Source organism: Mus musculus, chromosome 7 (genome assembly GCF_000001635.26).
Source record: "Mus musculus strain C57BL/6J chromosome 7, GRCm38.p6 C57BL/6J".
NCBI classification, from domain to species: Eukaryota; Metazoa; Chordata; class Mammalia; order Rodentia; family Muridae; genus Mus; species Mus musculus.
This window is the reverse complement of record NC_000073.6, coordinates 5,543,456-5,568,140: the sequence shown is the minus strand read 5'-3', so window position 1 is coordinate 5,568,140 and position 24,685 is coordinate 5,543,456. Positions and strand designations below refer to the sequence as shown.

At 39.3% G+C, this 24,685-nt stretch overlaps 1 protein-coding gene across 1 annotated transcript; it reads left to right on the top strand.

The window, feature by feature from the left end:
- The first annotated feature begins 23,041 nt into the window (after positions 1-23,041).
- On the top strand, positions 23,042-23,944 carry Vmn1r60 (vomeronasal 1 receptor 60). The gene has a single exon (NM_001166732.1). It carries the CDS (start codon positions 23,042-23,044, stop codon positions 23,942-23,944), a length of 903 nt encoding a protein of 300 aa, NP_001160204.1.
- The last annotated feature ends 741 nt before the right edge of the window (positions 23,945-24,685 follow it).

The following is a 24,685-nucleotide window of genomic DNA, read 5'->3' as shown; positions in this document are numbered from 1 at the left end:
AAGAGATGCCAATGAACATACAAGAAGTCTACAGAACTCCAAATAGACTGGACCAGAACAGAAATTCCTCTCAACGCATAATAATCAGAACAACAAATGCACTAAATAAAGACAAAATATTAAAAGCAGTAAGGGAAAAAGGTTAAGGAACATAGAAAGGCAGACCTATTTGAATTACACCAGACGTCTCACCAGAGACTATGAAAGCCAGAAGATCCTGGACAGATTTTATACAGATCCGAAGAGAACACAAATGCCAGCCCAGGCTACTATACCCACCCAAACTCTCAATTACTATCGATGGAGAAACCAAAGTATTCCATGACAAAACCAAATTCACACAATATCTTTCCATGAATCCAGCCCTTCAAAGAATATAAAGGGAAAACAACAACACAGGGATTGAAATTACGCCCTAGGAAAAGGAAGAAAGTAATCCTTCAACAAACCTATAAGAAGACAGCCACAAGAACAAAATCCCAACTCTAAGAACAAAAATAACAGGAAGCAACAATTACTTTTCTTTAATATCTCTTAATTTCAATGGACTCAATTCCCTAATAAAAAGACATAGACTAACAGACTGACTACACAAACAGGACCCAGCTGCTTAACAGACACCCACCTCAGGGAAAAAGACTACCTCAGAATGAAAGGCTGGAAAACAATTTTCCAAGCAAATGGTCTGAACAAAGAAGATGGAGTAGCGATTCTAATATCGAATAAAATTGTATTACAAAACAAAGTTATCAAAAAAAGAAAGGAAGGAAGGAAGACAGAGAGACAGACAGAAAAAGAGGAAGAGAAAGAAAGAGAGAGAGAGAACAAGGAGGGCACTTCTACTCATGAAAGGTAAAGTCTTCCAAGATGAACTCTCAATTCTGAATATCTATGCTCCAAATGCAAGAGCAGCCACATTCAATAAAGTAATTTTAGTAAAGCTCAAAGCTCACATTGCACCACACAATAATAGTGGGAGACTTCAACACCGTACTCTCATCAATGAACAGATCCTCAAAACAGAAACTAAACAGAGACTCAGTGAAACTGACAGAAGTTATGAGACAAATGGATTTAACAGATATCTACACATTTTATCCTAAAACAAAAGAAAATACCTTCTTCTCAGAACCCATGGTATCTTCTCCAAAATTGACCATTTAATGGTCACAAAACAGGCCTCAACTGATACAAAAATTTTCAAATTGTCCCATGCATCCTATCTGATCACCAAAGACTAAGGGTAATCTTAAATAACAATATAAATAACACAAAGCCAACATTCACATGGAAGCTGAACACTACTCTACTGAATGATACTTTGGTCAAGGAAGAAATAATAAAAGAAATTAAAGACTTTTTAGAGTTTAACGAAAATGAAGCCACAACATACCCAAACTTATGGGACACAATAAAAGCATTCCTAAGAGGAAAACTCATAGCTCTGAGTGCCTCCAAAAAGAAACTAGAGAGAGCATAGACTAGCAGCTTGACAGCACACCTTAAATCTCTAGAACAAAAGGAAGAAAATTCACCCAAGAGGAGTAAACTGCAGGAAATAATCAGGCTCAGGGCTGAAATCAACCAGGTGGAAACAAAAAGAACTATTCAAAGAATCAACCAAACCAGAAGCTGTTTTTTGAGAAAATCAACAAGATAGATAAACCCTTAGCAAAACTCACCAGAGGACACAAGGACAGTATCCTAATTAACAAAATTGAAATGAAAAAGGAGACATAACAACAGATCCTGAGGAAATCCAAAACACCATCAGATCCTTCTACAAAAGGCTATACTCAACAAAACTGGAAAACCTGGATGAAATGTACAAATTTCTAGACAGATACCAGGTACCAAAGTAAAATCAGGATCAGATTAACGACCTAAACAGTCATATATCTCCTAAAAAAAAAAAAAAAAAAAAGAAGCAGTCATTAAGAGTCTCCCATCCAAAAAAAAAAGCCCAGGACCAGATGGGTTTAGTGTAGAGTTCTATCAGACCTTCAAAGAAGACCGAATTCCAGTTCATCTCAAACTATTCCACAAAATAGAAACAGAAGGTACTCTACCTAATTCATTCTACCAAGCCACAATTACTCTGATACCTAAACCACATAAAGACTCAACAAAGATAAATAACTTCAGACCAATTTCCCTTATGAATGTCGATGCAAAAACTCAATAAAATTCTCGTTAACCGAATCCAAGAACACTTTAAAACGATTATCCATCATGATGAAGTAGGCTCCACCGCAAGGATGCAGGGATCATTTAATATACGGAAATCCACCAATGTAATCCACTATATAAAGAAACTCAAAGACAAAAACCACATGATCATCTTGTTGCTGAGAAAATATTAGACAAAATCCAACATCCATTCATGATAAAAGTCTTGGAAAATGTCAGGAATTCAAGGCCCTTACCTAAACATAATAAAACCAATTCACGGTAAACCAGTAGCCAACATCAAATTAAAGGGAGAGAAACTTGAAGCAATCCCACTAAAATCAGGGACTAGATAAGGCTGCCCACTTTCTCCCTACCTATTCAATATGGTACTTGAAATCCTAGCCAGAGCAATCAGACAACAAAAGGATATCTAGGGGATACAAATTGGAATGGAAGAAGTCAAAATATCACTATATGCAGATGATATGATAGTATTTATAAGTGACCATAATAATTCCACCCAAGAACTCCTAAACCTGATAAAGCGCTTCAGTGAAGTAGCTGTATATAAAAGTAATTCAAAGAAATAAATGGTCTTTCTCTACACAAAGGATAAACAGGATGAGAAAGAAATTAGGGAAACAACACCCTTCACAATACTCACAAACAATATAAAATACCTTGGTGTGATTCAAACTAAGGAAGTGAAATATCTGAATGATAAGAACTTCAAGTCTCTGACATATAAATCAAAGAAGATCTCAGAAGATGGAAAGAACTTCCATTCTCATGGATTGGCTGAATCAATATAGTAAAAATGGCTATCTTGGGGAAAGCAATCTACAGATTCATTGAAATCCCCATTAAAATTCCAACTCAATTCTTCAACGAATTAGAAAGGGTAATTTGCAAATTTATCTGGAATAACAAAAACCTAGGATAGCAAAAAATTTTCTCAAGGATAAGAGAATCTCTGGTGGAATCACCATGCCTGACCTAAAGATGTACTACAGAGCAATTGTGATAAAAACTGTTTGGTCCTGGTATACAGACAAACAGGTAGACCAATGGAATAGAATTGAAGACCCAGAAATGAACCCACACACCTATGGTCACTTGATCTTTGACAAGGGAGCTAAAACCATCCAGTGGAAGAAAGACAGCATTTTCAACAAATGGTGCTGGCACAACTGGAGATTATCATGTAGAAGAATATGCATTGATCCATTCTTATCTCCTTGTACTAAGGTCAAGTCTAAGTGGATCTAGGAACTCCACATAAAACACTGAAAATTATAGAGGAGAAAGTGGGGAAAGCTTCAAATATATCAGCACAGGGGGAAAATTCCTGAATAGAACAGCAATGGCTTGTGCTGTAAATCAAGAATTGTCAAATGGGACCTAATAAAATTGCAAAGCTTCTGTAAGGCAAAAGACACCATCAATAAGACAAAAAGGCCACCAACAGATTGGGGAAAGATCTTTACCAATCCTAAATCAGATAGGGGACTAATATCCAATATATATATAAAACTCAAGAAGCTGGACACCAGAAAATCCAATAAACCTTTTCAAAAATGGGGCACAGAGCTAAACAAAGAATTCTCAACTGAGGAATATCAAATGTCTGAGAAGCACCTGAAAAAAAAATCCTTAATCATCAGGGAAATGCAAATCAAAACAACCTTGAGATTCCACCTCACACCAGTCAGAATGGCTAAAATCAAAAACTCAGGTGACAGCAGATGCTGGCGAGGATGTGAGTAAAGAGGGACACTCCTCCATTGTTGGTGGGATTGTAAGCTGGTACAACCACTCTGGAAATCAGTCTGGAGTTTCCTCAGAAAATTGGGCAAACACTACTGGAAAATCCAGCAATTCCTCTCCTGGGCATGTACCCAGAATATGTTCCAACTGGTAATATGAACACATGCTCCACTATGTTCATAGCAGCCTTATTTATAATAGCCAAAAGCTGGAAAGAACCCAGATGTCCCTTAACAGAGGAATGGATACGGAAAATGTTGTACATTTACACAATGGAGTACTACTCCGCTATTAAAAACAATGAGTTTGCTGGGCGGTGATGGCACATGTCTTTAATCTCAGCACTTGTGAGGCAGAGGCAGGCAGATTTCTGAGTTCAAGTCCAGCCTTTTCTACAAAGTGAGTTCCAGGACAGGCAGGGCTACACAGAGAAACCCTGTCTTGAAAACAAACAAACAAACAAACAAAACAATGAATTTATGAAATTCCTATGAAAATTGGTGGATCTTGAGGATATCATCCTGAGTGAGGTTAACCAATCGTAAAAGAACATACATTATATGCACTCACTAATACGTGGATATTAGCCCAGAAACTCAGAATCCTTAGAAGTGGGAACAAAATACCCATGGAAGGAGTTACAGAGACAAAGTTCAGAGCTGAGACTAAAGAAATGACTATCCTGATTGTCCCATTTAGGGATCCATCCCATAAACGATCACCAATCCTAAACATTATGGCAGATGCCAACAAGAGCCTTCTGACAGGAGCCTGATATAGCTATCTTCTGAGGGCCTCTGCCAATACCTGCCATATACAGAAAGGGATGCTCATAATCATGCATTGGATGGAGCACAAGGCCCCAAAGAAGGAAGTACCCAAGGAGCTGAAAGGCTCTGCAGCCCCATAGGAGGAACATCAATGTGAACTAACCAGTAACCCCAGAGCTCCTTGGATCTAACCACCAATCAAAGAAAACACATGGTGGAACTTGTGGTTCTAGCTGTATATATAGCAAAGGATGGCCTACTCGGTCATCAATGGGAGGAGAGGCCCTAGGCCCTGAGAAGTTTCTATGCTCCAGTAGAGGGGAATATTAGAACTGGGAATGGGTGTAGATGCGTTGGGGAGCAGGGGTTGGGGGGAAGTGATGGGGGATTTACAGAGGGAAAACAAGGAATGGGGATAACATTTGAAATGTAAATAAAGAAAATATCTAATAAAAAAGAAAGAGGGAGTGAATGGGATATAAAGTGAATTAGTATATAATAATAATAATAATAATAATAATAATAATAATAATAATAAATATTAGGGTATCCCATGGATATCCAATCGTTTTTTCCTCAGGTAATCACTAGTCTCAAGGAGAACCCAGTCTTTGATCCTACTAATCCAGTCCACAGAGATAATGATGCATTGAGCAGGATTTTGAATGGCCTTTGTTCTAGGACAATGTGATCTATATATGAGAAATGTGGGAATGAGGACTGGGATGAAACGTCTATAATATCACATTTAATGGACAGACATATACAGGACTCAGTAGCAATTCTTAGGTGAGTGGTGATATATTACAAAGAGTAATATATCTCTTAATCTCCCTCTAACCACTTCTCTGACTCTCTGTCTCTCTGTCTCTTTGTCTCTCTTTCCACATTTTGTGTGTAAGATAGAGATAGAAAATATAGTTTCTTGTATATACACACAAAACCAGATTTAGCATAGGTGAATTTGCTTTTAAAATTCTCTCCATATTCTTCCTGAATGACTGACACCTTCTGTTGAAATGATAATAAAATAATAAGTTGAAAAGATTATTATTTTATTGAAAATGTCTTTTGTAAAATCACAACATTTGTAAGCTTAAGAAGTGGAGAGATGGCCAGCGGAGTCACCCGACACCTGCAAGTGCCCACACAGGATTCCCCACGGGATCCTAAGACCTCTGGTGAGTGGAACACAGCCCCTGCCCCAATCCAATCGCACGGAACCTGAGACTGCGGTACATAGAGAAGCAGACTACCCGAGCCTGACCTGGGGCACAAGTTCCTTCCACTCCACTCGAGCACCGGGGTGCCTTGCCAGCGGAGTTGTCTGACACCCGCAAGGGCCCACACAGGATTCCCCACGGGATCCTAAGACCTCTGGTGAGTGGAACAAAACTTCTGCCAGGAGGCCGGTTTGAACACCAGATATCTGGGTACCTTTCCTGCAAAAAGAGAGCTTGCCTGCAGAGAATACTCTGCCCACTGAAACTAAAGAGAGAGCTAGCCTCCCAGGTTGGCTTATAGAGGCTAACAGAGTCACCTGAAGAACAAACTCTTACCAGAGACAACTATAACAGCTAGCTTCAGAGATTACCAAATGGCGAAAGGCAAACGTAAGAATCCTACTAACAGAAATCAAGACCACTCACCATCATCAGAACGCAGCACTCCCACCCCACCTAGTCCTGGGCACCCCAACACAACCGAAAATCTAGACCCAGATTTAAAAACATTTCTCATGATGATGATAGAGGACATCAAGAAGGACTTTCATAAGTCACTTAAAGAATTACAGGAGAGCACTGCTAAAGAGTTACATTACAGGCCCTTAAAGAAAAGCAGGAAAACAACCAAACAGGTAGAAGTCCTTAAAGAAAAACAGGAAAACACATCCAAACAGGTGATGGAAATGAACAAAACCATACTAGAACTAAAAAGGGAAGTAGACACAATAAAGAAAACCCAAAGCGAGGCAACGCTGGATATACAAACCCTAGGAAAGAGATCTGGAAACATAGATGCGAGCATCAGCAACAGAATACAAGAAATGGAAGAGAGGATCTCAGGTGCAGAAGATTCCATAGAGAACATCGACACAACAGTCAAAGAAAATACAAAATGCAAAAGGATCCTAACTCAAAACATCCAGGAAATCCAGGACACAATGAGAAGACCAAACCTACAGATAATAGGAATTGATGAGAATGAAGATTTTCAACTTAAAGGGCCAGTTAATATCTTCAACAAAATAATAGAAGAAAACTTCCCAAACATAAAGAAAGAGATGCCCATGATCATACAAGAAGCCTACAGAACTCCAAATAGACTGGACAAAAAAAAAGAAATAACTCCCAACACATAATAATCAGAACAACAAATGCACTAAATAAAGATAGAATATTAAAAGCAGTAAGGAAGAAAGGTCAAGTAACATATAAAGGCAGGCATATCAGAATTACACCAGACTTTTCACCAGAGATGATGAAAGCCAGAAGAGCCTAGACAGATGTTATACAGACACTAAGAGAACACAAATGCCAGCCCAGGCTACTATACCCGGCCAAACTCTCAATTACCATAGATGGAGAAACCAAAGTATTCCACGACAAAACCAAATTCACACATTATCTTTCCACGAATCCAGCCCTTCAAAGGATAATAACAGAAAAGAAGCAATTCAAGGACGGAAATCACGCCCTAGAACAAGGAAGAAAGTAATCAGTCAACAAACCAAAAAGAAGACAGCCACAAGAACAGAATGCCAACTCTAACAACAAAAATAAAAGGAAGCAACAATTACTTTTCCTTAATATCTCTTGATATCAATGGACTCAATTCCCCAATAAAAAGACATAGACTAACAGACTGGTTACACAAACAGACCCAACATTCGCTGCTTACAGGAATCCCATCTCAGGGAAAAAGACAGACACTACCTCAGAGTGAAAGGCTGGAAAACAATTTTCCAAGCAAATGGTCTGAAGAAACAAGCTGGAGTAGCCATTCTAATATCAGATAAAATCGACTTCCAACCCAAAGTTATCAAAAAAGACAAGGAGGGACACTTCGTACTCAGCAAAGGTAAAATCCTCCAAGAGGAACTCTCAATTCTGAATATCTACACTCCAAATGCAAGGGCAGCCACATTCATTAAAGAAACTTTACTAAAGCTCAAAGCACACATTGCACCTCACACAATAATAGTGGGAGACTTCAACACACCACTTTCATCAATGGACAGATCGTGGAAACAGAAACTAAACAGGGACACAGTGAAACTAAAAGAAGTTATGAAACAAATGGACCTGACAGGTATCTACAGAACATTTTATCCTAAAACAAAAGAATATGCCTTCTTCTCAGCACCTCATGGGACCTTCTCCAAAATTGACCATATAATTGGTCACAAAACAGGCCTCAACAGATACAAAAATATTGAAATTGTCCCATGTATCCTATCAGACCACTATGCCCTAAGACTGATCTTCAATAACAACATGAATAATGGAAAGCCAACATTCGGACTCGAGACTCGAGCCCCGGGCTACCTTGCCAGCAGAGTCTTGCCCAACACCCGCAAGGGTCCACACGGGACTCCCCACGGGACCCTAAGACCTCTGGTGAGTGGATCACAGTGCCTGCCCCAATCCAATCGCGCGGAACTTGAGACTGCGGTACATAGGGAAGCAGGCTACCTGGGCCTGATCTGGGGCACAAGTCCCTTCCGCTCGACTCGAGACTCGAGCCCCGGGCTACCTTGCCAGCAGAGTCTTGCCCAACACCCGCAAGGGTCCACACGGGACTCCCCACGGGACCCTAAGACCTCTGGTGAGTGGATCACAGTGCCTGCCCCAATCCAATCGCGCGGAACTCGAGACTGCGGTACATAGGGAAGCAGGCTACCCGGGCCTGATCTGGGGCACAAGTCCCTTCCGCTCGACTCGAGACTCGAGCCCCGGGCTACCTTGCCAGCAGAGTCTTGCCCAACACCCGCAAGGGTCCACACGGGACTCCCCACGGGACCCTAAGACCTCTGGTGAGTGGATCACAGTGCCTGCCCCAATCCAATCGCGCGGAACTTGAGACTGCGGTACATAGGGAAGCAGGCTACCCGGGCTTGATCTGGGGCACAAACCCCTTCCACTCCACTCGAGCCCCGGCTACCTTGCCAGCTGAGTCGCCTGACACCCGCAAGGGCCCACACAGGATTCCACACGTGATCCTAAGACCTCTAGTTAGTGGAACACAACTTCTGCCAGGAGTCTGGTTCAAACACCAGATATCTGGGTACCTGCCTTGCAAGAAGAGAGCTTGCCTGCAGAGAATACTCTGCCCACTGAAACTAAGGAGAGTGCTACCCTCCAGGTCTGCTCATAGAGGCTAACAGAGTCACCTGAAGAACAAGCTCTTAACAGTGACAACTAAAACAGCTAGCTTCAGAGATTACCAGATGGCGAAAGGCAAACGTAAGAATCCTACTAACAGAAATCAAGACCACTCACCATCATCAGAACGCAGCACTCCCACCCCACCTAGTCCTGGGCACCCCAACACAACCGAAAATCTAGACCCAGATTTAAAAACATTTCTCATGATGATGATAGAGGACATCAAGAAGGACTTTCATAAGTCACTTAAAGATTTACAGGAGAGCACTGCTAAAGAGTTACAGGCTCTTAAAGAAAAGCAGGAAAACACAGCCAAACAGGTGATGGAAATGAACAAAACCATACTAGAACTAAAAGGGGAAGTAGACACAATAAAGAAAACCCAAAGCGAGGCAACGCTGGAGATAGAAACCCTAGGAAAGAGATCTGGAACCATAGATGCGAGCATCAGCAACAGAATACAAGAAATGGAAGAGAGAATCTCAGGTGCAGAAGATTCCATAGAGAACATCGACACAACAGTCAAAGAAAATACAAAATGCAAAAGGATCCTAACTCAAAACATCCAGGTAATCCAGGACACAATGAGAAGACCAAACCTACGGATAATAGGAATTGATGAGAATGAAGATTTTCAACTTAAAGGGCCAGCTAATATCTTCAACAAAATAATGGAAGAAAACTTCCCAAACATAAAAAAAGAGATGCCCATGATCATACAAGAAGCATACAGAACTCCAAATAGACTGGACCAGAAAAGAAATTCCTCCCGACACATAATAATCAGAACAACAAATGCACTAAATAAAGATAGAATATTAAAAGCAGTAAGGGAGAAAGGTCAAGTAACATATAAAGGAAGGCCTATCAGAATTACACCAGACTTTTCACCAGAGACTATGAAAGCCAGAAGAGCCTGGACAGATGTTATACAGACACTAAGAGAACACAAATGCCAGCCCAGGCTACTATACCCGGCCAAACTCTCAATTACCATAGATGGAGAAACCAAAGTATTCCACGACAAAACCAAGTTCACACAATATCTTTCCACGAATCCAGCCCTTCAAAGGATAATAACAGAAAAGAAGCAATACAAGGACGGAAATCACGCCCTAGAACAACCAAGAAAGTAATCATTTAACAAACCAAAAAGAAGACAGCCACAAGAACAGAATGCCAACTCTAACAACAAAAATAAAAGGGAGCAACAATTACTTTTCCTTAATATCTCTTAATATCAATGGACTCAATTCCCCAATAAAAAGACATAGACTAACAGACTGGCTACACAAACAGGACCCAACATTCTGCTGCTTACAGGAAACCCATCTCAGGGAAAAAGACAGACACTACCTCAGAGTGAAAGGCTGGAAAACAATTTTCCAAGCAAATGGACTGAAGAAACAAACTGGAGTAGCCATTTTAATATCGGATAAAATCGACTTCCAACCCAAAGTTATCAAAAAAGACAAGGAGGGACACTTCGTACTCAGCAAAGGTAAAATCCTCCAAGAGGAACTCTCAATTCTGAATATCTACGCACCAAATGCAAGGGCAGCCACATTCATTAGAGACACTTTAGTAAAGCTCAAAGCATACATTGCACCTCACACAATAATAGTGGGAGACTTCAACACACCACTTTCTTCAAAGGACAGATCGTGGAAACAGAAACTAAACAGGGACACAGTGAAACTAACAGAAGTTATGAAACAAATGGACCTGACAGATATCTACAGAACATTTTATCCTAAAACAAAAGGATATACCTTCTTCTCAGCACCTCACGGGACCTTCTCCAAAATTGACCATATAATTGGTCACAAAACAGGCCTCAATAGATACAAAAATATTGAAATTGTCCCATGTATCCTATCAGACCACCATGGCCTAAGACTGATCTTCAATAACAACATAAATAATGGAAAGCCAACATTCACGTGGAAACTGAATAACACTCTTCTCAATGATACCTTGGTCAAGGAAGGAATAAAGAAAGAAATTAAAGACTTTTTAGAGTTTAATGAAAATGAAGCCACAACGTACCCAAACCTATGGGACACAATGAAAGCATTTCTAAGAGGGAAACTCATAGCGCTGAGTGCCTCCAAGAAGAAACGGGAGACAGCACATACTAGCAGCTTGACAACACATCTAAAAGCCCTAGAAAAAAAGGAAGCAAATTCACCCAAGAGGAGTAGACGGCAGGAAATAATCAAACTCAGGGGTGAAATCAACCAAGTGGAAACAAGAAGAACTATTCAAAGAATTAACCAAACGAGGAGTTGGTTCTTTGAGAAAATCAACAAGATAGATAAACCCTTAGCTAGACTCACTAAAGGGCACAGGGACAAAATCCTAATTAACAAAATCAGAAATGAAAAGGGAGGCATAACAACAGATCCTGAAGAAATCCAAAACACCATCAGATCCTTCTACAAAAGGCTATACTCAACAAAACTGGAAAACCTGGACGAAATGGACAAATTTCTGGACAGATACCAGGTACCAAAGTTGAATCAGGATCAAGTTGACCATCTAAACAGTCCCATATCACCTAAAGAAATAGAAGCAGTTATTAATAGTCTCCCAACCAAAAAAAGCCCAGGACCAGATGGGTTTAGTGCAGAGTTCTATCAGACCTTCAAAGAAGATCTAATTCCAATTCTGCACAAACTATTTCACAAAATAGAAGTAGAAGGTACTCTACCCAACTCATTTTATGAAGCCACTATTACTCTGATACCTAAACCACAGAAAGATCCAACAAAGATAGAGAACTTCAGACCAATTTCTCTTATGAATATCGATACAAAAATCCTCAATAAAATTCTCGCTAACCGAATCCAAGAACACATTAAAGCAATCATCCATCCTGACCAAGTAGGTTTTATTCCAGGGATGCAGGGATGGTTTAATATACGAAAATCCATCAATGTAATCCATTATATAAACAAACTCAAAGACAAAAACCACATGATCATCTCGTTAGATGCAGAAAAAGCATTTGACAAGATCCAACACCCATTCATGATAAAAGTTTTGGAAAGATCAGGAATTCAAGGCCCATACCTAAACATGATAAAAGCAATCTACAGCAAACCAGTAGCCAACATCAAAGTAAATGGAGAGAAGCTGGAAGCAATCCCACTAAAATCAGGGACTAGACAAGGCTGCCCACTTTCTCCCTACCTTTTCAACATAGTACTTGAAGTATTAGCCAGAGCAATTCGACAACAAAAGGAGATCAAGGGGATACAAATTGGAAAAGAGGAAGTCAAAATATCACTTTTTGCAGATGATATGATAGTATATATAAGTGACCCTAAAAATTCTACCAGAGAACTCCTAAACCTGATAAACAGCTTCGGTGAAGTAGCTGGATATAAAATAAACTCAAACAAGTCAATGGCCTTTCTCTATACAAAGAATAAACAGGCTGAGAAAGAAATTAGGGAAACAACACCCTTCTCAATAGTCACAAATAATATAAAATATCTTGGCGTGACTCTAACTAAGGAGGTGAAAGATCTGTATGATAAAAACTTCAAATCTCTGAAGAAAGAAATTAAAGAAGATCTCAGAAGATGGAAAGATCTCCCATGCTCATGGATTGGCAGGATCAACATTGTAAAAATGGCTATCTTGCCAAAAGCAATCTACAGATTCAATGCAATCCCCATCAAAATTCCAACTCAATTCTTCAACGAATTGGAAGGAGCAATTTGCAAATTTGTCTGGAATAACAAAAAACCTAGGATAGCAAAAAGTCTTCTCAAGGATAAAAGAACTTCTGGCGGAATCACCATGCCAGACCTAAAGCTTTACTACAGAGCAATTGTGATAAAAACTGCATGGTACTGGTATAGAGACAGACAAGTAGACCAATGGAATAGAATTGAAGATCCAGAAATGAACCCACACACCTATGGTCACTTGATCTTCGACAAGGGAGCTAAAACCATCCAGTGGAAGAAAGACAGCATTTTCAACAATTGGTGCTGGCACAACTGGTTGTTATCGTGTAGAAGAATGCGAATCGATCCATACTTATCTCCTTGTACTAAGGTCAAATCTAAGTGGATCAAGGAACTTCACATAAAACCAGAGACACTGAAACTTATAGAGGAGAAAGTGGGGAAAAGCCTTGAAGATATGGGCACAGGGGAAAAATTCCTGAACAGAACAGCAATGGCTTGTGCTGTAAGATCGAGAATCGACAAATGGGACCTAATGAAACTCCAAAGTTTCTGCAAGGCAAAAGACTCCGTCAATAAGACAAAAAGACCACCAACAGATTGGGAAAGGATCTTTACCTATCCTAAATCAGATAGGGGACTAATATCCAACATATATAAAGAACTCAAGAAGGTGGACTTCAGAAAATCAAATAACCCCATTAAAAAATGGGGCTCAGAACTGAAAAAAGAATTCTCACCTGAGGAATACCGAATGGCAGAGAAGCACTTGAAAAAATGTTCAACATCCTTAATCATCAGGGAAATGCAAATCAAAACAACCCTGAGATTCCACCTCACACCAGTCAGAATGGCTAAGATCAAAAATTCAGGTGACAGCAGATGCTGGCGAGGATGTGGAGAAAGAGGAACACTCCTCCATTGTTGGTGGGAGTGCAGGCTTGTACAACCACTCTGGAAATCAGTCTGGCAGTTCCTCAGAAAACTGGACATAGTACTACCGGAGGATCCAGCAATACCTCTCCTGGGCATATATCCAGAAGATGCCCCAACAGGTAAGAAGGACACATGCTCCACTATGTTCATAGCAGCCTTATTTATAATAGCCAGAAGCTGGAAAGAACCTAGATGCCCCTCAACAGAGGAATGGATACAGAAAATGTGGTACATCTACACAATGGAGTACTACTCAGCTATTAAAAAGAATGAATTTATGAAATTCCTAGCCAAATGGATGGACCTGGAGGGCATCATCCTGAGTGAGGTAACACATTCACAAAGAAACTCACACAATATGTATTCACTGATAAGTGGATATTAGCCCCAAACCTAGGATACCCAAGATATAAGATATAATTTGCTAAACACATGAAACTCAAGGAGAATGAAGACTGAAGTGTGGACACTATGCCCCTCCTTAGATTTGGGAACAAAACACCCATGGAAGGAGTTACAGAGACGGAGTTTGGAGCTGAGATGAAAGGATGGACCATGTAGAGACTGCCATAGCCAGGGATCCACCCCATAATCAGCATCCAAACGCTGACACCATTGCATACACTAGCAAGATTTTATTGAAAGGACGCAGATGTAGCTGTCTCTTGTGAGACAATGCCGGGGCCCAGCAAACACAGAAGTGGATGCTCACAGTCAGCTAATGGATGGATCATAGGGCTCCCAATGGAGGAGCTAGAGAAAGTAGCCAAGGAGCTAAAGGGATCTGCAACCCTATAGGTGGAACAACATTATGAGCTAACCAGTACCCCGGAGCTCTTGACTCTAGCTGCATATAGATCAAAAGATGGCCTAGTCGGCCATCACTGGAAAGAGAGGCCCATTGGACTTGCAAACTTTATATGCCCCAGTACAGGGGAATACCAGGGCCAAAAAGGGGGAGTGGGTGGGCAGGGGAGTGGGGGTGGGTGGATATGGGGGACTTTTGGTATAGCATTGGAAATGTAAATGAGTTAAATACCTAATAAAAAATGGAAAAAAAAAAAAAAGAAAGCCAACATTCACGTGGAAACTGAACAACATTCTTCTCAATGATACCTTGGTCAAGGAAGGAATAAAGAAAGAAATTAAAGACCTTTTAGAGTTTAATGAAAATGAAACCACAACGTACCCAAACCTATGGGACACAATGAAAGCATTTCTAAGAGGCAAACTCATAGCTCTGAGTGCCTCCAAGAAGAAACGGAAGAGAGCACATACTAGCAGCTTGACAACACATCTAAAAGCTCTAGAAAAAAAGGAAGCAAATTCACCCAAGAGGAGTAGACGACAGGAAATAATCAAACTCAGGGGTGAAATCAACCAAGTGGAAACAAGAAGAACTATTCAAAGAATTAACCAAACGAGGATTTGGTTCTTTGAGAAAATCAACATGATAGATAAACCCTTAGCTAGACTCACTAGAGGGCACAAGGACAAAATCCTAATTAACAAAATCAGAAATGAAAAGGGAGACATAACAACAGATCCTGAAGAATTCTAAAACACCATCAGATCCTTCTACATAAGGCTATACTCAACAAAACTGGAAAACCTGGACGAAATGGACAAATTTCTGGACAGATACCAGGTACCAAAGTTGAATCAGGATCAAGTTTACCATCTAAACAGTCCCATATCCCTTAAAGAAATAGAAGCAGTTATTAATAGTCTCCCAGCCAAAAAGAGCCCAGGACCAGACGGGTTTAGTGCAGAGTTCTATCAGACCTTCAAAGAAGACCTAATTCCAGTTCTGCACAAACTATTTCACAAAACAGAAGTAGAAGGTACTCTACCCAACTCATTTTATGAAGCCACTATTACTCTGATACCTAAACCACAGAAAGAACCAACAAAGATAGAGGACTTCAGACCAATTTCTCTTATGAATATCGATGCAAAAATCCTCAATAAATTTCTCACTAACGGAATCCAAGAACACATTAAAACAATCGTCCATCCTGACCAAGTAGGTTTTATTCCAGGGATGCAGGGATGGTTTAATATATGAAAATCCATCAATGCAATCCATTATATAAAAAACTCAAAGACAAAAACCACATGATCATCTCCTTAGGTGCAGAAAAATCATTTGACAAGATCCAACACCCATTCATGATAAAAGTCTTGGAAAGATTAATGGGAATTCAAGGCCCATACCTAAACATGATAAAAGCAATCTACAGCAAACCAGTAGCCAACGTCAAAGTAATTGGAGAGAAGCTGGAAGTAATCCCACTAAAATCAGGGACTTGACAAGGCTACCCACTTTCTCCCTACCTTTTCAACATAGTACTTGAAGTACTAGCCAGAGCAATTCGACAACAAAAGGAGATCAAGGGGATACAAATTGAAAAAGAGGAAGTCAAAATATCACTTTTGCAGACGATATGATAGTATATATAAGTGACCCAAAAAATTCCACCAGAGAACTCCTAAATCTGATAAACAGGTTCGGTGAAGTAGCTGGATATAAAATAAACTCAAACAAGTCAATGGCATTTCTCTACACAAAGAATAAACAGGATGAGAAAGAAATTAGGGAAACAACACCCTTCTCAATAGTCACAAATAATATAAAATATCTCGGCGTGACTCTAACTAAGGAAGTGAAAGATCTGTATGATAAAAACTTCAAGTCTCTGAAGAAAGAAATTAAAGGAGATCTCAGAAGATGGAAAGATCTCCCATGCTCATGGATTGGCAGGATCAACATTGAAAAACTGGCTATCTTGCAAAAAGCAATCTACAGATTCAATGCAATCCCCATCAAAATTCCAACTCAATTCTTCAACGAATTAGAAGGAGCAATTTGCAAATTCATCTGAAATAACAAAAACCCTAGGATAGCAAAAACTCTTCTCAAGGATAAAAGAACCTCTGGTGGAATAACCATGCCTGACCTAAAGCTTTACTACAGAGCAATTGTGATAAGAACTGCATGGTACTGGTATAGAGACAGACAAGTAGACCAATGGAATAGAATTGAAGACCCAGAAATGAACCCACACACCTATGGTCACTTGATCTTCGACAAGGGAGCTAAAACCATCCAGTGGAAGAAAGACAGCATTTTCAACAATTGGTGCTGGCACAACTGGTTGTTATCATGTAGAAGAATGCGAATCGATCCATACTTATCTCCTTGTACTAAGGTCAAATCTAAGTGGATCAAGGAACTTCACATAAAACCAGAGACACTGAAACTTATAGAGGAGAAAGTGGGGAAAAGCCTTGAAGATATGGGCACAGGGGGAAAATTCCTGAACAAAACAGCAATGGCTTGTGCTTGAAGATCGAGCATTGACAAATGTGACCTAATGAAACTCCAAAGTTTCTGCAAGGCAAAAGACTCCGTCAATAAGACAAAAAGACCACCAACAGATTGGGAAAGGATCTTTACCTATCCTAAATCAGATAGGGGACTAATATCCAACATATATAAAGAACTCAAGAAGGTGGACCTCAGAAAATCAAATAACCCCATTAAAAAATGGGGCTCAGAACTGAACAAAGAATTCTCACCTGAGGAATATCGAATGGCAGAGAAGCACCTGAAAAAATGTTCAACATCCTTAATCATCAGGGAAATGCAAATCCAAACAACCCTGAGATTCCACCTCACACCAGTCAGAATGGCTAAGATCAAAAATTCAAGTGACAGCAGATGCTGGCGTGGATGTGGAGAAAGAGGAACACTCCTCCATTGTTGGTGGGATTGCAGGCTTGTACAACCACTCTGGAAATCAGTCTGGCAGTTCCTCAGAAAACTGGACATAGTACTACCTGAGGATCCAGCAATACCTCTCCTGGGCATATATCCAGAAGTTTTCCCAACGGGTAAGAAGGACACATGCTCCACAATGTTCATAGCAGCCTTATTTATAACAGGCAGAAGCTGGAAAGAACCCAGATGCCCCTCAACAGAGGAATGGATACAGAAAATGTGGTACATCTACACAATGGAGTACTACTCAGCTATTAAAAAGGATGAATTTATGAAATTCCTAGCCAAATGGATGGACCTGGAGGGCATCATCCTGAGTGTGGTAACACATTCACAAAGGAACTCACACAGTATGTACTCACTGATAAGTGAATATTAGTCCAAAACCTAGGATACCCAAGATATAAGATACAATTTGCTAAACACATGAAACTCAAGAAAAATGAAGAGTGAAGTGTGGACACTATACCCCTCCTTAGAAGTGGGAACAAAACACCCTTGGAAGGAGTTACAGAGACAAAGTTTGGAGCTGAGATGAAAGGATGGACCGTGTAGAGACTGCCATATCCAGGGATCCACCCCATAATCAGCATCCAAACGCTGACACCATTGCATACACTAGCAAGATTTTATCGAAAGGACCCAGATGTACCTGTCTCTTGTGAGACTATGCCAGGGCCTAGCAAACACAGAAGTGGATGCTCACAGTCAGCTAATGGATGGATCACAGGGCTCCCAATGGAGGAGCTAGAGAAATTCCACAAGGAGCTAAAGGGATCTGCAACCCTATAGGTGGAACAACATTATGAACTAACCAGTACCCCGGAGCTCTTGACTCTAGCTGCATATGTATCAAAAGATGGCCTATTGGGCCATCACTGGAAAGAGAGGCCCATTGGACATGCAAACTTTATATGCCCCAGTACAAGGGAACGCCAGGGCTATAAAGGGGGAGTGGGTGGGTAGGGGAGTGGGGGTGGGTGGGTATGGCAGACTTTTGGTATAGCATTGGAAATGTAAATGAGCTAAATACCTAATAAAAATGGAAAAAAAAAAAGAAGTGGAGAGACATCTCCTAACGTCAAGTAAAGCAATGTAGTTGTTCATATTAATCAGTTTAAAGATGGTATGATTTATTCTAGCTCACTTAACACAGGTCATAGGTACATGTTACATTAGAAGAAATTATGTTAATATATCCTTTCATTTCCCCAGAGAATTTATGAAGATAAACTAGATTTGTATGTATGTATGTATGTATGTATGTATGTATAGGAAAAACTGTAGAAGAAAAGAAAGAAAAATTAGAACTAATAGAGATATCCTGCCCCAACCCATGCATGCTTAGCAGGGAATCTAAGATGGGAAAGAAAATAAAAGCAAGAGAAACTGTTGTTTCCAGGCTTTATCCAGCTGTGCCAACTCAGTTATCTTTTTTGGAAGCATGGCAGAGACAAAGCACTTAAGGGGAAGATATTCTGCCAATGAAGAGGATGCTGTTGGTCTTGCTGTGCTTAATGAAGAATAGGAACAGATGATCACAATAGAATTCTTCTGTAATCTGTAAAGATAAATTACGGGATTTCACCCCTGTGGCAGCAGCAGGTTCTGTTCCCTCTTCATTTACCTCCACGAAGGACTTGTACAAAACTTTAGACACAACGACCTTGAGTGCTGATCATGCCAGAAAAGTCAGCCTTCTGTGGATCGAAGGCATCGAACATCCCCATGTGTTCCAATGGAACTGTGAGATCATACTTCTCTTCCACTTTGAACTGAGGCAAAGATAAATACAACCCTGTCATATGCATGTTTTCTACTCGTGTCCACTCTAGTAACTTGTCAGCAGTGAGTTGTTCTTCAAGTTTTAAAAGTGGAAGAGAAGAGATTGCCATGATTAACTGAAAGACTATAACTTACATGAAAAATGAATTAAAGTGAAACCTTGAGCAATAAACAAGTACTGGTTTTTTGATTTAGATAATTTAAAGTTATATTTTATCTCCAATATACAAAAACAAGAATCATTGTTTTATACAAAATAATCTAAATACATTATTGTTTATGCTCCCAGCCACCTATATTATTTTTAATAGATGTTTCTTTATATTTTCATGTACATAGTATTATATTTATCATTATCATGTAATTTTCTGTTTTTCTTTTCATTAAAAATATTTATAACCACAAAAAAGAAGAGAATATAGTTTCTAAAATTCTTCATTAATATGTTTCCATGAAGCCTTTTTAATTGGTAATTAGTATTATTAACTCTTCCCATATTCTCTCCTCCATCCCCTCAACATAATTTAATTAATCACTTTCCATTATTCCCTTTAGTCCTTAAATGACTTTGTTCTATCACAAGACCCTTAATCCTATGTCTCTTACTTTTATAGAAGTATTCCAAATTAAAGACATATAACTCAAGATTCAAAGTTAATGTCTACAAACTAAGGAAAATAAGCAATGTTTGTCTTAATTTCTGGGTTACCATATGAAGAAGGTTTGCTTCTCAATGATCCATTTATCTACAAAGTTCGTAATATTATTTTGCTTAACAGATGAATAATATCCCATGGTGTAAATGTACCTCATGATCATTTTCCATTCATTATCTGATGGATATTTAAAGTGTTTCTATATCATGGCTATAGTCAATATGGCAGCCATGAAAATGGGTGATTGCCTATTTTATTAACTGATTCCTCAATTCATTTTCTGGAGTGTAATTACAGAATTTGTTGGTTTAAAGTAAATTTCTATAAAAACTGGTACAGTCTAATATAATAATAAATTTCCATGGAGGTCTCAGAAAATGAGTATTGACCTATCTCAAACCACATAAACCCTAGAATAACCCAAGAACTCATGGTGGGGAACACAGGCTTCAGTTGTTTGATTTGTCAGACTAAAATGCCCTTTTTCACACATGGGAAAATACAAAGTTCCATTCTGCCTGGTGATGGTCTATCTGGAAGGACTTGATGTCAGTCAGATTTTACAAGGTGAAAGCATATTATGTAATGCACACACACACACCCGTGAATATAAACCTAACATATCTCTTGATCTCCCCTGAAGAGCACCTCTCTACACCTGATGCCAACACCACTTTACCACTTAAATACTCCCTAAGGAAACAAGGAAAACTTCTTGTAACTTTGGCTCTACTACTCATTATGATATAACAAAATCTTGGGCATCATCAATAATTACCAGGAAAGGAAAATGGTGATGTGCCTTTGGGATAAATGCATTTTCTTTCATTAAAAAGTTTTCCAATATACCCATACAGTCATATTCAATAACACAACAGATGACAAGGGAATGGACTCTCAGAAGTATTTCAGGACCTGACACTACCCCTTTATGAGCTCTGATATCAGGCTTCATTCAGCAACCTGCACAGGACTTTATGGGAGAGGTAGGCACTTCTTTGAATCTGTCTTAGGAAATGGATACACAAAGATGTTCTTCAAAGGGAGAGGAACTCAGAGCTATGTTTCTTCAGTAACTACTCAGGAGCTGGCCTACATTTCTGTGAGTGACCCCATATTTGCTGGACCTAAGCAGGTGAGAAATCTGCAAGTTTAAATTTCTGCTTAAAGCTCTCTTCTCCTTCCTAAAATCCAAGGTGTCCTTTAAAGTAAACATTAGTCATTAAAATGCTTTTGTCTTGCTCTCCCTAATTTACCTAATTATGTAAATTTTTCATTTATCTAAAGAAATGGTGTCTATTTCATGGCTCAGCATGTATATGTAAAGGTACTTTAAAGTGACATGTATACATTAAATAACTAGGTTTAGTTGTTAGATGGAGGCTTATTCTTCCTATAGGGGAAAAATAAAGTCGTGTCCAGAAAAAACGTGAGCTATATAAAACAAGTATACAAATAATCTGTGTGTACAAAGCATTTAATAGTGATGGTGTTAATGTTTTTTATTGTGGTTCACAAAAGAAGAAGATGAATCAGATATGTGCCGAGCACCAAATTCCTCAGAAAAACAAATAAAACTCAGACTGTTATGAATCAGCAGAATGCTAGAATCCCTCAGAATTTATTTCCCAAATGAATGAATACAAGTGAAATTTAAGGTTCTTCTGTGTGAACATAAAACTAGCATATTTTAAAAATAATAGATTGTTTTTTATCATAATGATGAGTAATGTTAAAATATATCAACATTATATGGATTAATTTTGGGGGAATATTTCACTCACTTTTTTTTAATAAAGATTTTATTTGCTTGTTATTTATTTATTTATTTATTTAATGTATGTGAGTACATTGTAGCTGTCTTCAGACACAGCAGAAGAGAGAATCTGATCACATTACAGATGGTTGATAGCCACCATTGGTTGCCTTGAATTAAACTCAGGACCTTTGGAAAAGCAGTCAGTGCCCTTAATTACTGAGTCACCTTCTCAGTTCTTCATTCATATTCGATTATAAAACATGGATTTTAATTTTGTGTTAGATTTTTAAAGATTCTTTCTTTATTTTTATTTTATGTACACTGGTGTTTTGCCAGCATGTATGACTGGGAAGGCCCAAATGCTTTGGAATTGGAGTTACACACACTTCTAAGTAGCCATAACAGTGTTAGAAATAGAACACGGGTCATCTAGAAACGCTCTTAACTCCTGAGAAATCTCCCCAACACTTGATCAAATATGTAAAAGACATACTTATTTTATGTTATGCCTATTATGATTTTGCTTGTGTGCATGAGTAGAAATACATGAATAGGGCTGGTGAGATGGCTCAGCGGGTAAGAGCACCCGACTGCTCTTCCGAAGGTCCGGAGTTCAAGTCCCAGCAACCACATGGTGGCTCACAACCATCCGTAATGAAATCTGACTGCCTCTTCTGGAGTGTCTGAAGACAGCTACAGTGTACTTACATATAATAAATAAATAAATAAATAAATAAATAAATAAATATTAAAAAAAAGAAATACATGAATAAAGTGCCACGAAGCTGAGTAGAGGTCGTTAGATCCAGAATCATTTCTCCAACAACACATTTGTATTTCTTAACACATTGTTATAACATGAGGGATGATGTCAGTTCTCATGAAGCAAAAATGCACTCCTGTCTATAAATACTCATGTATACATATGCAGAGCCCATGCTGTATTAAAATGTGTGACATGCTGTTGAACAACACAGGTAGAGTTGTATTACACAGACACACACACACACACACACACACACACACACACACACACTTACATCATGAGTGAAGGGAAAGGAAAAGAAGTCTGAAGTTGATATTCTGGATCATTGTCCAATCATTGTTTTCCAGAAAAATCTCCTGTAGTGTGTCAAAGCAGTGGCAGCTTCTAAAAAAAAAAACCAACCAAACAAACAAACAAACAGACACAAAACCTCCAAAACAATTGAAAATATTAGATAATTGAGAAGATTCTTGAAGAAAGCACTGCCCAACCTGATCCTTACACTACTGTGCTATGAAGCCATCTCCATGTTGTCTCAGAATAAAACCCTGAAAACCATGGAAATGTTGGCTCTTCAGATCCTTTTGCTTTGCCATGTTGTGGTTGGGACTGTGGGCAACATCCTTCTGTTTGTCCATAACTTCTCTCCAATCTTGACAGACTCCAGACTGAGGCCCATACAGGTCATTCTAATCAACTTGGCTGTGGCCAATGCATTCATGCTCCTTCTGTTTGCATATTCATATGACCTTATTGATATTGTTCCCAGGAAGCCTCCAACTGACCTCAAATGTAAACTTGCATACTTCTTTCACCTAGTTGCTCGAGGCACAATCATGTGCTCCACCTGTGTCCTCAGCACCTACCAGTTTGTCACTCTTGTTCCTGGTACCTGGGCTAGGGTCATGTTCAGCGAAATATCCCCCAAGGTTGTGAGCTATTGTTGTTACAGCTGCTGGTTGTTCAGTGTCTTAAATAATGCTTACATGCCAATGTATGTCAGTGGTCCACAGAAAACACACAATGACTCTGATTCTAAAGGCAATTCGATATGCTCCATCTCTGGGGTCAGTGTGGACATGAATGTCTTGCGGTTTTCCCATGACATCATATTCCTTAATATCATGGCCTGGACCAGTGTCTCCATGGTGATTCACCTAAACAGACACCACCAGAGAATGAACCACATACATAAGGTCAATCAAAACAACAGAGGCCATGCTGAGACCAGAGCAGCCCACACCATCCTGATGCTGGTGGTCACATTTGTGAGCTTATATATTCTAAATTGTATTAGTATTTTACTTCACTTTTCCTTTGTGGAATTTCGTCTCTGGATGAGGTATGTCACAAATCTCCTGTCTCTAAGCTTCCCCACCATTTCTCCCTTACTGTTGATATTTAGGGATTGTAAGGGTCATTGTTCTGTGCACATCATGTCAGTATGGAAATCCATGTGATGGAGGGAGCCATTACAGAGCGATAATAAGGTCAAAATATATCCAAACCCTGAAAATTCTCATCTTGATGCCAGCAAAAGGACTGATCCTGCCTTGCTCTAGGACTGCATCTAACAGGTACACACAGAGCCAATCCATCCCCCAGCTCTGCCATCCTGTGGTAGTCTTGTAACCTACTGGCCAGGATGCAGGGTAAACTTCCTATCTCCTCATAAGAACATGTCCAGCTAGCACCAGGAATTCGTAATCACGCAAAAGAAGCAGTCCCAGCAACTGGACCACTGCCAATGATGTACACTCATCCCAAAAACCCTAACCTCACTCCATGTGTTGTATAGACAATGCCACCCCCAATAAAGATGTCTGCTTCACTGAAAACCATCTTAAGAGAAGGCTGTTTCTCCTGCACTCAACACTGGCTGAGATTCTGATAACATGCCTGCACAAATTGCCTGTTTATTGGTTTCATAAAGGAAAGCTACTTATTCCTTTGAGATACTTTTCTATACAACCACTTTGTGGAACTTATTTATGAGCTCTAGGAATTCTAATATATAATACATATGGTTGCATATATACATACATACATATATATATACATATATATATACTATCATGTAATCTATGAATGGTGGTACTTTGACTACTTCCTTTCCAATTTGTATCCCATTGATTTCCTTTTATTCTCTTACTGATCTAGTTAGTACTTCCAGTTCTGTATTGAATAGAAAGGGAAAGAGT